The sequence below is a fragment of the Conger conger genome, chromosome 6, assembly GCF_963514075.1.
Source record: "Conger conger chromosome 6, fConCon1.1, whole genome shotgun sequence".
Taxonomy (NCBI): Eukaryota; Metazoa; Chordata; class Actinopteri; order Anguilliformes; family Congridae; genus Conger; species Conger conger.
This window is the reverse complement of record NC_083765.1, coordinates 7,622,630-7,636,735: the sequence shown is the minus strand read 5'-3', so window position 1 is coordinate 7,636,735 and position 14,106 is coordinate 7,622,630. Positions and strand designations below refer to the sequence as shown.

At 44.2% G+C, this 14,106-nt stretch overlaps 1 protein-coding gene across 1 annotated transcript in view; it reads right to left on the bottom strand.

Annotated features, from left to right (window-relative positions):
• The window catches only part of LOC133131309 (receptor-type tyrosine-protein phosphatase delta-like), a 391,331-nt gene that overhangs the window by 86,129 nt on the left and 291,096 nt on the right, over window positions 1–14,106 (bottom strand). The window contains exon 10 of the mRNA XM_061246612.1: window positions 11,559–11,700. Within this exon, the coding sequence (XP_061102596.1) occupies window positions 11,559–11,700 (142 nt within the window). The remainder of the gene's footprint in view (window positions 1–11,558; window positions 11,701–14,106) is intronic.

Genomic DNA, 14,106 nt, shown 5'->3' with positions numbered 1-14,106 from the left:
AATCTCCCAGTGCTTTCCTTTCCAAAGCCTCCGTCATAGAGACTTCGCGTACGAGCACACACACACAAATGCATGTGTGTACACATACATAAACACACATTTATCAACATACAAATGCACACACATGCACACACACACACACACACCCATGTACACACAAGCATATGCCTGCACAAACACACAAAGACACACACACAAATGCACGCACACACACATACACACACACACGGACACACCCACATATGCCTACACACGCACACACACACACATGGACACACGCACATATGCCTACACATGCACACACAAACACAGAGTCTGTCAATCAGAACAGGCCGGACACTAAAGAGACAGAGATATAGAACGTTCTCTTGAGTTCCCTCCCTCTGCAGAATGTGATATAATAGAAGTAAGCATGGTATGAGCGCAGCATTCTCTTTCCTGGTTGGGCACAAGGTCAGTTCCACTCAGAAATAGGACTTAAAATCAATTCCGATGCAGAGCAGAAATCCAGTGTATCACATATCAGCCTTATGTCTCTTAGTTCCTGTGAACTTTGCCCTCTCTACATCTTTCAAAAAGATTCATTTCAGAATACAAAATACATTTCAGACATTGGAAATATTGGAGTTCAGTAACATGCTGCACTGAACGACACAAGCAAAATAGTCTGAACAACACCGGTTTTGAAGAAAAAAAAAAATTCACACATTATTTTCAATTTGAAAAATTAAAAAATGCTAATCAAATCCAAGCCATAACAAATGGAGTAAAATGGGGGTGCCCAATCCTAGCAGAAAATGGTGTGGGGACAGATCTTTCTTGTAGTTCCAACAGCAAAGAAACCACTTCACCTTGTGAACATGGTTGCCAAGCAAGACTTGAATATGTTGAATCAGGGGCTGGGCTGGAACATAATCCCTACGCTGGTCTGTCCTCAGAGGAGGTTTAAAATCAGGCATTAATCTTTGCACTTAGAGACCCACAGGGCATGCTCTTTTGTTATTACTTAATTTCTCTTAATTATACAATTAAAGCAGTTGATTACACAGTTAACTCACCTCATTTGGTTTCTTTGGTCTTTAACTGGTTGTTAAACCGGTTTTAAGGTAAAATCAGAAACAAACACTCTGCTCTCCAAGGGCTAGACTGAGCTCAGCCACTTTAAAGGTCTCCTGACGAATCTCGAATGAACTTAATTGAATTGGTTAATTTGTGCAATGTCTTCCTTAGCTACAGAGCTAATTAGCGACTGCAGTACCTATACTCATTTCACACCTCTGGAAAAGTTCATTTGCAGACCAAAAACGTTCCTTCTATTTTGTAACGCCACGTTTCACAATCTCATGAGCTTAATACCGATAAGCGGTATCTCTCCAAAAAAAAGAGTTCAGAAAGGTGACCACGTCTTTGCTTGCTTCGGCTGAGAGAACACTGTAATATATAGTACTGTGCAGAAGTCTTTGACACCCTAGACTTTATTATATATATGTTTATTTTTTTGTGTGTTTTAGTATAAAAGAACACATTTGAGATTTCCAAATATTAATTTTCCATTTTTGTATTTAATTTAAAAAAGCAACATATTACTGGAAGCAATTGACTACTTTTTGCATACAGACTTGATCAAGGCTGTCTGAGATCAGAAGCAAGAAGCCAACCAAAGTCTGCAGAAGAACTGCAGTTCTCCAACATGCTTGGAACAACCTCCCTGCTGATTGTCTTATAGAACCGCAGGACAGCGTCGGTCATCTCAGAGAAGTGATGCAGTTTTAACACCGAGGGTCACAAAAAAATATTTTTTCAGTTTTTAACTATTCTGCCAAATTACAATGTAAAATGTATAGTATGTTTATTAAGGATCTTTCACTGAATTATTTCTGAAAGAATCGTATCTGAAGAGAATGTTATACAGGTGCCTAATGCTTTTGCACGGTGCTGTACGCCCATGTTCTCCAGCACAAATAAGGAAGAGACGACGTAAAACTCTGCGGAGACGCAGACGTCGTGGTGCCACCGGTCGTCCGAGGACACACAGGTAAGGTAAGCGAGGACCCTCCTGGCTGCCGTGCTCCCCCGCCGTGTGCCGGAGTCCGTCCGCAGGTGGGGTTCTGCAGAGGTCGCGGTGTCACCTGGGCGGGCCGGCTCCCAGACAGATCGTTAGCGTGACCGGCTGGATCCCGAGCTTGGGCGGGGGGGGACCCCGGCGGGAGAAAGGCCCTGACGGATCATTAGCATAACCCGCAGAGCCTCATTTGCATGCTAAATACGGGCAGGATCTGCGGACCTTGACAGAGGGGATAGTTTCTCCCACCGGGGATTCATATGGCTGTCAGGAAGGAGACCGACGCTGCCCTCCGAGGCTCGAACGCGAAGCAGAAGGCATGTCATGTTAGGAATACTTTATAATTAACCTGCCATAAGCCTTTACATTATTGAGCATCAAGGTCAGCCTAGTGAAACACACGTTTAGAATATGTATGAGCCGAACTAAAAAAAAAATACAAAAAAATTAATTGGATGGAAATATGCGCAACCTGAGCAACAGCTAGAAAATCTGAATCATTTTCTATTTTGATTTTGCAGAAAAATCATATCAGCGGTGTTAGCGTCTGGCTGCACAGAACAACCGAGCCTGGCTAGAAGTCTAATTCATCAATGTGCGTTGCATTTTGGGCTAAATGTCACACTACGTTTATTCTGCAGATTAAAACCGGACCTGAGAAATAAAAGGAAATCGATGCCAATTCCGGGCTTCGAAGGCGATGGCTCAAATATTCCCCAGGTTAGTTTTATTTTCAGTGGTCTAGTGTCTACAATACCATGTACAATTCTTCTCCGATTTTTTCCCCGAGTCGTTTGGGCACGGAATGACCGAACAGCTCTTCCGGGGCTTGCGGCTTACGCAACAGCAACGCGTGGGCGTGGAATCAAATATAGACCTGCCATACCTAGAGACGGTGCTCAGTGAACTGCATTTGCTGGAACGCACCCCAGAAGGTGTTGTAAATTATTGAAGGGGCCAGGCCGGAGAACAGATTCAGGAGCTGGGGTAGAGATTATTCACAGTTGGGATGGCACTAAGAGAAAGAGACATCTTGCTCCCCTGTGGCTCTAACAGACAAGGTTTACCTCATCCCCCAGTAATAGCACAGCTCTTCCAGAACTTTCTGTCGCTGAAGTTATGACATTATCAGTGGCCTGGACGTTTTTTTATTTTTTTTTCAAAGCCTGAAAATACGGCTGTCATTAGCTGTCAAATGCATTTTGTTTTCTTTGTGTACAAAACCTCATCTCGTAGCTCAGAATTTCAGTCCACCACGAGATGTTTGTGTGATACAGAGAGAGGGAGAGCCTCACCCTGGGATTAGTCAAAAGCTGTTTCGCTTTAACTACCATTGATTTGGAGAAATGTGTTGGAGGACCATTCACATGAATTAGAAGTGACCCTGAAGTACCCACTTAATCAACTAGAAAATGACTTCAGCAAGATGCAAGCAAAACTGCCCCTGTACTCTAAAGTACAGATTCTTTAGAGCTTTTATAGACTTTTATGGACTTGGATTCTCTTTTGCAAAGATCTCTTTTGTTTAAAGTCTACTTTTATTCATGTGAACACAGTTCAGCAAAGAACTCCACAAAATAACTACTGCCAATTACTCTGAACAAACTGGGGGTATCTGGGGGAAGGTGTCAGTTTTATCATGTTTGCTATAGCCAACTGAAATAGAGAAAATCTGCTTTTTCTGTAATCCAATTTCATCTTCGGGATCTGTTTTATAAGCAGAAGAAAAGCATAACATGCCAATATCCTAGAGTTTCTCTCACAATATAAGTTACTTATAGTATAGAACCAGACTCAACTAAAATAAATGAGCATTTCCATATGTTCTATACCTTCAGCTTCTTTTAAGAAATGATGTCAATCTAACCGACCATGACATCATGGTACTTTTCTACAACTGCCTGGAATCAATTAGCTCCAATCAAGTGATGCATGCCACTGAGTCAATACAGGCAGACGCATTTCACATTTCACAAGCCCTCTGAGGAAATGTTCTTCCCTCTTAGCCTTCCTGTCATTCAGCGCACAATTTCCCCGGAAAGGAAATGTTCACAGGCATTTTGCATAGGACAACCTCTTATGCAGGAGGTCTGGGTTAACATGGGTTAACCGCTGATTAAAAAACGATACGGATTCTCAAGGTATAGACAGTCGGCTACTGCATTCATTACATGAAAAAATTATATCTCCCCAGAAGATCATCTATTGCTTCCAAATAACACCAGGCGATATACAGCTGGAGCAGCTGTTTTCTCACATTCTGTCTTTCCTGCAATTGCCGCACATCCATCTCTCCAGCTACCAATCACGCGGCGTCTGTGTCTTAAATCCCACACATTACTGTACCGGCAGCACTTCACCAGATTTATGGCCTCGATTAATTACACTAGGAAATTCAGGAAAGATTTCATTTAAAAGTAATCAATTTCAACACCGGCAGCAGACTCCATTTTTTTTAATTACAGCAATAAATAACTGGATCACGCAGCCATCATATACGGACTACTGTATGAGCCCAAAGGCTCGGGGTGATGAACTCACTGGAGCACGGCAGTGGGAAAACTGTGGAATATCAACATTCCCCGAGAGCCTTGGGATATAGCGCTCACTCGATATCCGCTGTGAACTCAATATTGTATAGCATCATGGTATCATATTTGCCACCAAGTAGCACCGTGATTTAAGGTAACATTAGATATTCTTAAGTTCTATACACGTTTGCCCTAAAGCTAATTGCTAAATGCTGCTTTTACTATGTGTGGATGTGATTCCAGGCAGGCTGAGAAAATAATTAACAAAAATACTTAATGGCATTGATTTTCCACAATTTATTTTTATCGCACCACTCTGGGATGTGATTGAAATGAAAATGACTTTTAAAATACAGCCACGGGGAAAATACATTGCTCACTCACAGTGCGAAGACAGTCACTCAAAATTCAATTAACACTGATCCATTATAAAAAGTATCATTCTTTTTCTTCAAAAACCGAGACCAGCTTTTACCACAATTAGCTAAAAAACAAATGCCTATATTTATTTATAAGTCAAAGCTCAAGAGAAATGTTGATTGCATCCTGTCAATAAATATAGTGCAGGATAAACAACACAAATGCATGTGGACAAAAGGCAAAAAAAAAAAAACATTGCTTACTAAAGCAGAACAACCTCTGAGAATTTAATTTATTGAGTGTATTGAGTGTGACTGACACAAAATAAAAAGGGAAAGAATGATTTAAACTGAAAATCACATTTGTTTAGATCACTGAACGCTTTCGTTACTGTTCTTGGATAAAATGCCTCATATACCCCAGAGTCACAGAGAGTGTCTGAGCTGCCACTAGGCGTGAGTGTATGAGTGAGTGGTGTGTGTGTGAGTGAGTGAGTGAGTGAGTGAGTGAGTGAGTGAGTGAGTGAGTGAGTGTGTGAGTGAGTGAGTGAGTGAGTGAGTGAGTGAGTGAGTGAGTGAGTGAGTGAGTGAGTGTGAGTGAGTGAGTGTGAGTGAGTGGTGTGTGTGTGAGTGAGTGAGTGAGTGAGTGAGTGAGTGAGTGAGTGAATGGTGTGTGTGTGAGTGAGTGAGTGAGTGAGTGAGTGAGTGAGTGAGTGAGTGAGTGAGTGAGTGAGTGAGTGAGTGAGTGAGTGTGAGTGAGTGAGTGTGAGTGAGTGGTGTGTGTGTGAGTGAGTGAGTGAGTGAGTGAGTGAGTGAGTGAGTGAGTGAGTGAGTGAGTGAGTGAGTGAGTGAGTGAGTGAGTGAATGGTGTGTGAGAGAGTGTGTGAGTGAATGGTGTGTGTGTGAGTGAGTGTGTGAGTGTGTGAGTGAGTGAGTGAGTGAGTGTGTGAGAGAGTGTGTGAGTGAGTGAGTGTGTGAGTGAGTGTGTGAGTGAGTGAGTGTGTGAGTGAATGGTGTGTGAGTGAATGGTGTGTGAGTGAGTGAGTGTGTGAGTGTGTGAGTGAGTGAGTGAGTGAGTGTGTGAGAGAGTGTGTGAGTGAGTGAGTGTGTGAGTGAGTGTGTGAGTGAGTGAGTGTGTGAGAGAGTGTGTGAGTGAGTGTGTGAGAGAATGGTGTGTGAATGAGTGTGTGAGTGAATGGTGTGTGAGTGAGTGAGTGTGTGAGAGAGTGAGTGAGTGAGTGAGTGGTGAGTGAGTGAGTGAGTGAGTGAGTGAGTGAGTGAGTGAGTGAGTGTGAGTGAGTGAGTGTGAGTGAGTGAGTGAGTGAGTGAGTGAGTGAGTGAGTGAGTGAGTGTGAGTGAGTGAGTGTGAGTGAGTGAGTGAGTGAGTGAGTGAGTGAGTGAGTGAGTGAGTGAGTGAGTGAGTGAGTGAGTGAGTGTGTGTGAGAGAGTGTGAATGGTGTGTGTGTGTGAGTGAGTGTGTGTGTGAGTGAATGGTGTGTGTGTCCTGCGATGGATTAGCCACATGTCCAGGGCATATTCCTGCCTCTTGCTCGAGCAGTCATGCATTGCTCCAGCACCCCCGGCGATCCTGACCAGGAATAAGCTATATGTTAGATAATGGATGGACGGGCGGATGGTATTTATTATTAATACAAATAAAACTAAATAATAAATAAACATAACGGTAGCCCTACAGTTGGTGCTTCCACCTCCAAAATGCTTCACCTTTTTTTCCTGCACAAATGGGTTCATCTGGACTCTGAGATAAGAGGCTCGTTCCAGAACCCCTTTCCCTCCAAGAGACTGCAGCAGTGGGCTCTTGGCACCGGGTAAAATTCCCCTGTATATCTAGAAAGGACAGCGTGCTTGTTTAGATGCATCCCATCTGTTACCTGAGACTGGCGCTCCTGTGATCCCTTGTATCCTGGCAACCCTCTTAACCCCATCGTCTGTGGTGCAGGTGAGGCAATTCAGCCGCTCCAAACGCCCACAGCTTTCTCCCAGCAGCCTTTCTGCAGCCAGCCTGCGTTTTTAGTTCCACGGCAAATTTACAATCTTGCTCCGGGTGATTATTTACTCCGCAGTCTGTAGCACTGGCAATCCTAACGATAAAGGGTCAAGCCCGAGACAAATTGACTTAACCAGAAAGGCCGGCTCCTACATTCAGGCCATTATCATTTAAATGCTTGTTTATATGACTGAACTCGGACTTAATCTGATTGAGTGCTTTCTCAAGTGCTTTTTCACATCTGTGCTTTAAATTAGAATAAACTTGACTGTGAACTTTTTTAACCATTTGCTTTATTTTTATGAAGGGAGGGCTGAAAACTATGTTTTTTAATTTTATTAGCCTGGCAATAAAGAGACTGCATGAGTTGTAAAATAAGAGTCTGGGGCCTAGTTACTCTTTAAGTGCACGGTTCATGATCTTCACAAGCCACTTTTTACCCAAGGGTAAGTTAAGATAAATAATTTCACCATTCTGTCACGATTCCCAGCAACGGTCATACGAAGCTTGAGGTTTTAAGCACCATTGCTGGTTTCACATCATTAACAGATTGTGTACTTGTGTAACCCAAGCAACTGGAGTCTCTCTGTCTGTTCACACCACGCAGGCTGCCCTAGGAGGCCATTTCAGAATACGCAACTTAACCACGTTGACCATGAATACTGTACATATTCTGACGCTGCGGGTTCTTTGATCTCTCCTTTATTCCACAAAGACTGGCAGAGCAGCTTTCGAAGGAAGTTTTAGCAGATGCAACGTATGCCTAAAATTTCACCACATTCACGGCTAATTAAAGCAAAAATACATCTGCGTAGAAGCAAACGTAACGATGAGAAATATTGCGTTAAGAATGTGCTCTCTTTAACTGCAGTCTCCCAGACTATTCTCCTCCGTTGGCTGAAGCTACATTTGGCTGGGTTTGGATATTATTTGGATGGGAGACCTCCAAGAAAACCAATTTTGTGAATTTTGTGAGTTAGTAGGGGGATAGTCTTCCCTCCGGACCAATTAAAAGTCATTGCGTTAGAACAGCGATGGGGGTCGGGAAGGGAGCGCTGGCTTGGAGAAGTTGCCTCTTTCGGATGAGATGTTGAAGCGATATTCTGTCTCCTTAAAGATCCCTCAGTGCTCATAGATGCGAACGGCCTACTTAAACAAGCACTCTACTTCAGACAACTTACTCATCTCCCGAACAGCTGACTGGCGGCAGAACCGTCTACGCTCCCTACCTGCACTTTGGAACTGTAAAAGAAAGGTGGAGGCCTCCATTCAGCACAAATGAAGAATAAATCAATACAATTAAGCTTAATCCACTGCATTTCCTAATCTAATATCCTACGAGCAACAAGCGGAGAGCGAGCCAAGCCAGAATGTGGGCGTTTTAAGTGGAGTAAAGCACATCTCTCGAAAGGCTGTGAACACAATGTAAGACCAAAAACTAATACATAAAATGGAGCACCCGAAACGCCTTCCCCTGCCCATTTGGCTGCTTCACAGGAGGCGGGGAGAAGCAGAAATGGCCTGGGATTGGTTGCTAAACCTGAAAGTAGCATGGACCCATTAACCCAGGGATACTCAAACCCGGTCCTCAAGACCAGTTGTTCTGCCGGATTTTCTTTTCTCCTTGATAGTTCATCGATATAACGCTACTAATTGGCCAGAGATTTAACTCACCAGGTGTCTTTAAATCAGTTCCGCTTAGAGGGGAAGAATACAAAGCAGGAGTCCTGCTGGCCCAGAGGACTAGAGTTGGTCTGCCCCCCTGGTCTGCCCCCCTGCTTTAAGCTCTGCTGCCTCTAAGTAAGGCTGAGCATGGCTTTATCACTGTAGGGAAGCAGATCTGATGTTAGTGTAAGTCACTGTTCAAGGAGAGGGAAAGTCCACTTGATGTACGCCTGCAGCAACCTCAGCAGACACAAATCAGCCGCTGCTACGATCTGACGACAGTTCGGTGCAGACGTGGATTGTGTAATTACCTGAACGCACGACTCTCCACTTACTGAGAACAGCTGAGATTTACATCAGGCCGGTCTGACCCTGGGCTGACTGATGCTCCTGCCTACGGTGGACCTCAGGCGACATCTCAATAAAACGTCTGTCAGTTCATGGACCTCAGACGACATTTCAGTAAAATACCCGTCAGTTCATGGACCTCAGACGACATTTCAGTAAAATACCCGTCAGTTCATGGACTCAGACGACATTTCAGTAAAATATCCGTCGGTTCATGGACTCAGACGACATCTCAGTAAAACGTCTGTCAGTACATGGGAAACGTCCTTCATCTATGGAAAATGTCTGTCTACGGAAAAATGTCCGTCGGTCTGGGGAAAACATCTGTCAGACTATGTAAGTGAATGTACGGAAAATGATCCTGATGCTCTTTTAACTCTCTGAAGAGTAGCTTTTTGAATTTTTTCTTGTTTTTTTTCTTTGAACTTCTAAATCAATGTTCTAGAACTCTGACGTAGAAACATTGGTTTTAAATTACCAGTGGTGATTGTTATAGCATTAGATATGCTCAGTTATGTTCAGTTATGGACATTGTAATCACATCTCATCTCCATTTGCCGTTCATGCGAACAATGACTCGAGCCATTTCATTTTCAGTGGTGAAATAGATCAATCCAATTAAAATGTGTGAAATCTGGTCTGAAGCCCTGACCACTTTATTAGGTACACCTCTCCACCAGCTTGTTAATGCAAATATCTAATCAGCCAATCATGTGGCAGCAACTACATGCATAACAAGCATGCAGATTTGGTCAAGAGGTCCAGCGGTTTTTCTGACTAAATGTCACAATAGGGGATCTAATTTACTTTGACCGTGGCATGATTGTTGGTGCCAGGCAGGGGAGATTGAGTATCTCAGACACTGCTAATTTTTAAGCACAACACTCTCAGACTTTGCAGAAAATGGTGCGGAAAACAAATAACATCCAGTGAGCAGCAGATCTGCAGGCGGAAACGTGTTGTTAATGAGAGAGGTCAGAGAATAAGAGCCTGATTGGTCAAAGCTGACAGTAATGCAAATAACCACACATTACAGCAGTGGTGTGCAGAAGAGCATCTCTGAACACACAACAAGCCAACCCTCTAAGTGAATAGGCTACATCAGTAGAAGTTTAATAAATACCTAATAAAGTGCTCACTGAGCGTATATTCGCTGCTAATCAACACAGCACAATGAAAGAGACATAAAGATAAAGCAATCTCGGCCCCCGGACACCAGTGGTGATATTCTCCGCGCCCACACCAATCAATGGACACGATAGCGCGGCCGACTGCTCCACTCCAGGTGCGGGGAGGGCAACGTAATGCAGCGTAATGCAATATCAATTGACTGTTTCCCCTTTGGCTCCCGTCGATATCGAAATGTCAGCGGCAACTGTGAGCAATAACACGCGTCTCATCGACGGAGAGGAGCGGAGCGAGCGTAACTCACGGACAGCGAAGATAAGACGGGCCCTGCTGAGCGGGATGCGCCACAGTGCATCTCATTTTGGGGCGCGGCGGAGGTCAAGCTCAGAGTTCTCCTGGAAGCGGAGCTTCATGCCGCCGTGTTATGAAGCTAAGCATAGACAATAGCTTTTTTTCAGCGTCCTCCCACACTCCACCGGGAAACGCTTTCAATAAAACCACGTTACAACGGTGAAAGGGAATTTTCGGATTTTACACTGCAGGTGGAGAGAAAAGCACTGGCCAGGGGATGTAGAGGGCGATAAACATAGTGTAAAACCAGGTCCTTATACAAACAGGAGAGCTTGAAATTCTGCCTGATACTCAGTCTAAACAGCAACTAGGTTCTCTTTCTCGGGACTTAAGTCATTTTAATGGCGCGCTCCTCAGACCAACCGAAACAAAATTACGCTAAGACGACGAAAGCAGAAAGCAGAGCGGCGCTATTCATGGGATACACTTTCTGTTTGAACTCGACCGGCCATGGCATTTCGCTGGGCTGGAGCCGACGGCTTCTTCTAATTAGCGAAGTTAAACAACGAGGTCACGATCCGAAGGCCGTCCAGGAGCGTCGGGTCCCAGGGAAGCCCACGCTCTCCCTGCACACGCAGAGCCCGAGGAAAGGGCTTCCGCTGGCCATGCCAAGAGACAACAAGTCTGCCTCCAACTGCTGCGCGTCCGTGCCCAGCCAAACACGCCGTGCCCGGCCAAACACGCCGTGCCCAGCCAAACACGCCGTGTAATAACTGCCATCCCACATGGATGTGAAATAATAGCCGGGCGAAGCGGAGATACATTTTCAGAGAATCGCTGGCGGTGCACTTCAGCTCCTGAAGATGGGGAAACTGAATTTGAATGAGTTCATTACGCTAAGCAAACCGCCGAAACGCACCAGGGGCGACAATCTCTCATCTAAAAATGTCCTGTTGTACACTCCATTCCGCCAGCTACATTAGACACCAAGGACCTCTGTGTATCGCACACATGAAAAAAAAAAAAGGAGAGAACAAGAGGCAATTTACACTTACCTGGTACACCCGGGGCAGTTAGACAGGTTGGTAAAGTAAGGGAAGCGGTTAGTTTTTTTGGGTTTTTTTTCCCCGCTCTTTTTTGGTGGGCTGGGGAGGGGGCCGACCTACCACGTAGGACAGTGAGTCTGGTGGAGGAGCTGGTCTCTCCAGCACTGTTGGAGGCCACGCACTCGTACACGGCTTCGTCGCGCGGCGTGCGCAGCGGCTGAATTCTCAGCACCGAGCCAGAGCCGTCGTCAAACTCTATCACCTGCAGGTGCGAGAAACAAGATATGTTACGGGAGTTTTTTTGTTCACAGTTTCTGACGGAGCTTCGAAGAGGAGATTCGTTCCGTGTTTTGAGCTCCTGGGGGATCGTCGTAACTTTTGATAGCCGCAATGAGGTCTGGATCCTTCATATTAGCTACCTCTACCTTTCAGACTGACTATGTACTGGTTCTTCACTGATTGAAATTGGTATTTCAGATTAAATAATACCCATTGCTGAAAGAAGGACTTCTTCGTCATCTTCTAATCAAGAGCAATCTCAGAGTAACTCTAATTATTTATATGAAGACAACATTAATTATTTTCAAGGTTTAATTGCTCAAGGTTTGATTAAACATTTAATACTTTGCTGTGTATGCAAGCATATTAACCTTTTTCTTTATTCCAATAAACACATTAAACATGGTTTGCTAGTCACCAGATGGAAGAATATATATTTTAAAGTTGGCTAGAGCCCAAAACACTAAGATGCTTATGTCTTCTTTAATGCAGACAATTATACTGAAAACAATTATACACGCACACATATGCTCTTGAGCAGGGTTAATTTCATAAGGCAGAACCAGTACATAGGCCAATTTCAATCTGTATTGAATCATGTGGAAGTGTGACATCGGTCAATTTGGGTTAAAGAGTGAAGCCTAATTTCTACGTCTGTATCAAATCTATGCAGAGGCTGATGCGCACCTCCCCAGAAATGTAACTACGCATCGTAGCCTCTGCGTAGATTCGACGGAGAAGTATAAATCAGGCTTAAGTGTGTCAGTTCTATAATATACCAGTTTTTTTCTGTTGTTGTAAATTGTACACACTTGTATGCCTTAGATTTAACACAGAAGTATCCAGATGTTACAGCTTTAAATCTGGTTTGCATTCCAGTTGCATACACCTCCACATAAAGGTAAGCCATGGAGTAAAATACTGGAAATTGATGCAGCTTGTTAGAAGGGAATTTAAGCTGCTTTCGCTTCAAGGGCTTATCTTGCAAACTAGATATTGCACATGCAGGCCATGTCCAATTTCCATGTCAAATACACACATTTCACATAACAACCCAGACACACTATAAAACTGAAGCAATTACTTGCTGTTTGGCCCAAATGTCACACTTGGGCATAATACTGGGTTGGTATTGTGGTAAGTCTCATTCGGAACAAAGGATTCTTCTTATTTCACCGTGTTACACTCTGTAAAGCTGTCAGAATGAAACCTTCATGTGTAATGATCTTACAATAAAACATTACTGGCAGGATTTCAACAGCTTTGCATCTACCCAACCTAGTGTAAGGCAATTAGCATTGTCTTACAGTAGGTAGTTGCATTACCTCCACTGTCCAATTAGTTTTTTTAGAATGGGAAGGCTACTTAAAACTCTCAGGCAAAGGAGAGGACATACATATGTATTAATGTTGGCACACGTAAAAGCATTTTGGAGGCCTACTGTGCCATTCTCAAAGCTACAGTACCGTGAAGCACACCCACTTGAATTTAAGCACAATTATACGAGTCGATGAAACACAACGGGGCACAAACATCTGAATGTGATTCGAGACACGGTCCGACAACTGCTGTAAAAAAAATGTACAAAATGGGCTCGGAGGACAGGGCAGACGGCTTTTGACGGGACGGATGGATGGCAGTTTTACGAGCACGACAGTTCACGAGCACTAAGACAGATACATAGAGGCTGCGCCTTGTTCAGCAGTCTCGATGTGATGTATACTCACTGTTTACCCAAACGCCTGGACAATTAATCATTTTTCCATGTATACAGACGGCATTATTAACAACGACTGTAAGTGACGTAGCGTAGCCGCACAGGAGGGGGATAGAGGCAGACTTGCTGGTGTTGCGTAGGGAGCAGCAGGACCACCGGAGCGATGGGGGGTGGGGGGTGGGGGGGGTTTGGGGGGGGGGGGGGGGGGGGCGGAGGTGAAGAGGCAGTGCGCCGTGCTGCTGGATTAGCGGCAGCGTGCGTTGCTAAGCGCGGTCTCTCACTCTTTAAGCGTGAGCGGGGTGGAGGGGAGATCTCGCTGGGTGCTGAAAGGGAATATGCTGTGTTAGAGATAAGGCACAGAGCCATGCAAGCTTACTGCTGCCAGCCATGACATGGGAATGCAATAAACTCTGATAAGATCAGGTATTTACAATTATAGTTTAGCCATAAATTGTTGCTGAATTCAGTTCAGTTTTTTTAATATACATATTTTAAAACAGATGCCGTTTCGACTCAACACCAGGGATATTACTGTGAATCTTATCAGTGTTTAGCGATGACGTGCTATTAATCGGTTAGGCTACATTTCAAATCAAATGGTCAGCAATATGAATGAAATTTCCCCAAAAATCATGAACAGGCCTGTTTTAAACAGCACAAAGCAAAAGAGCT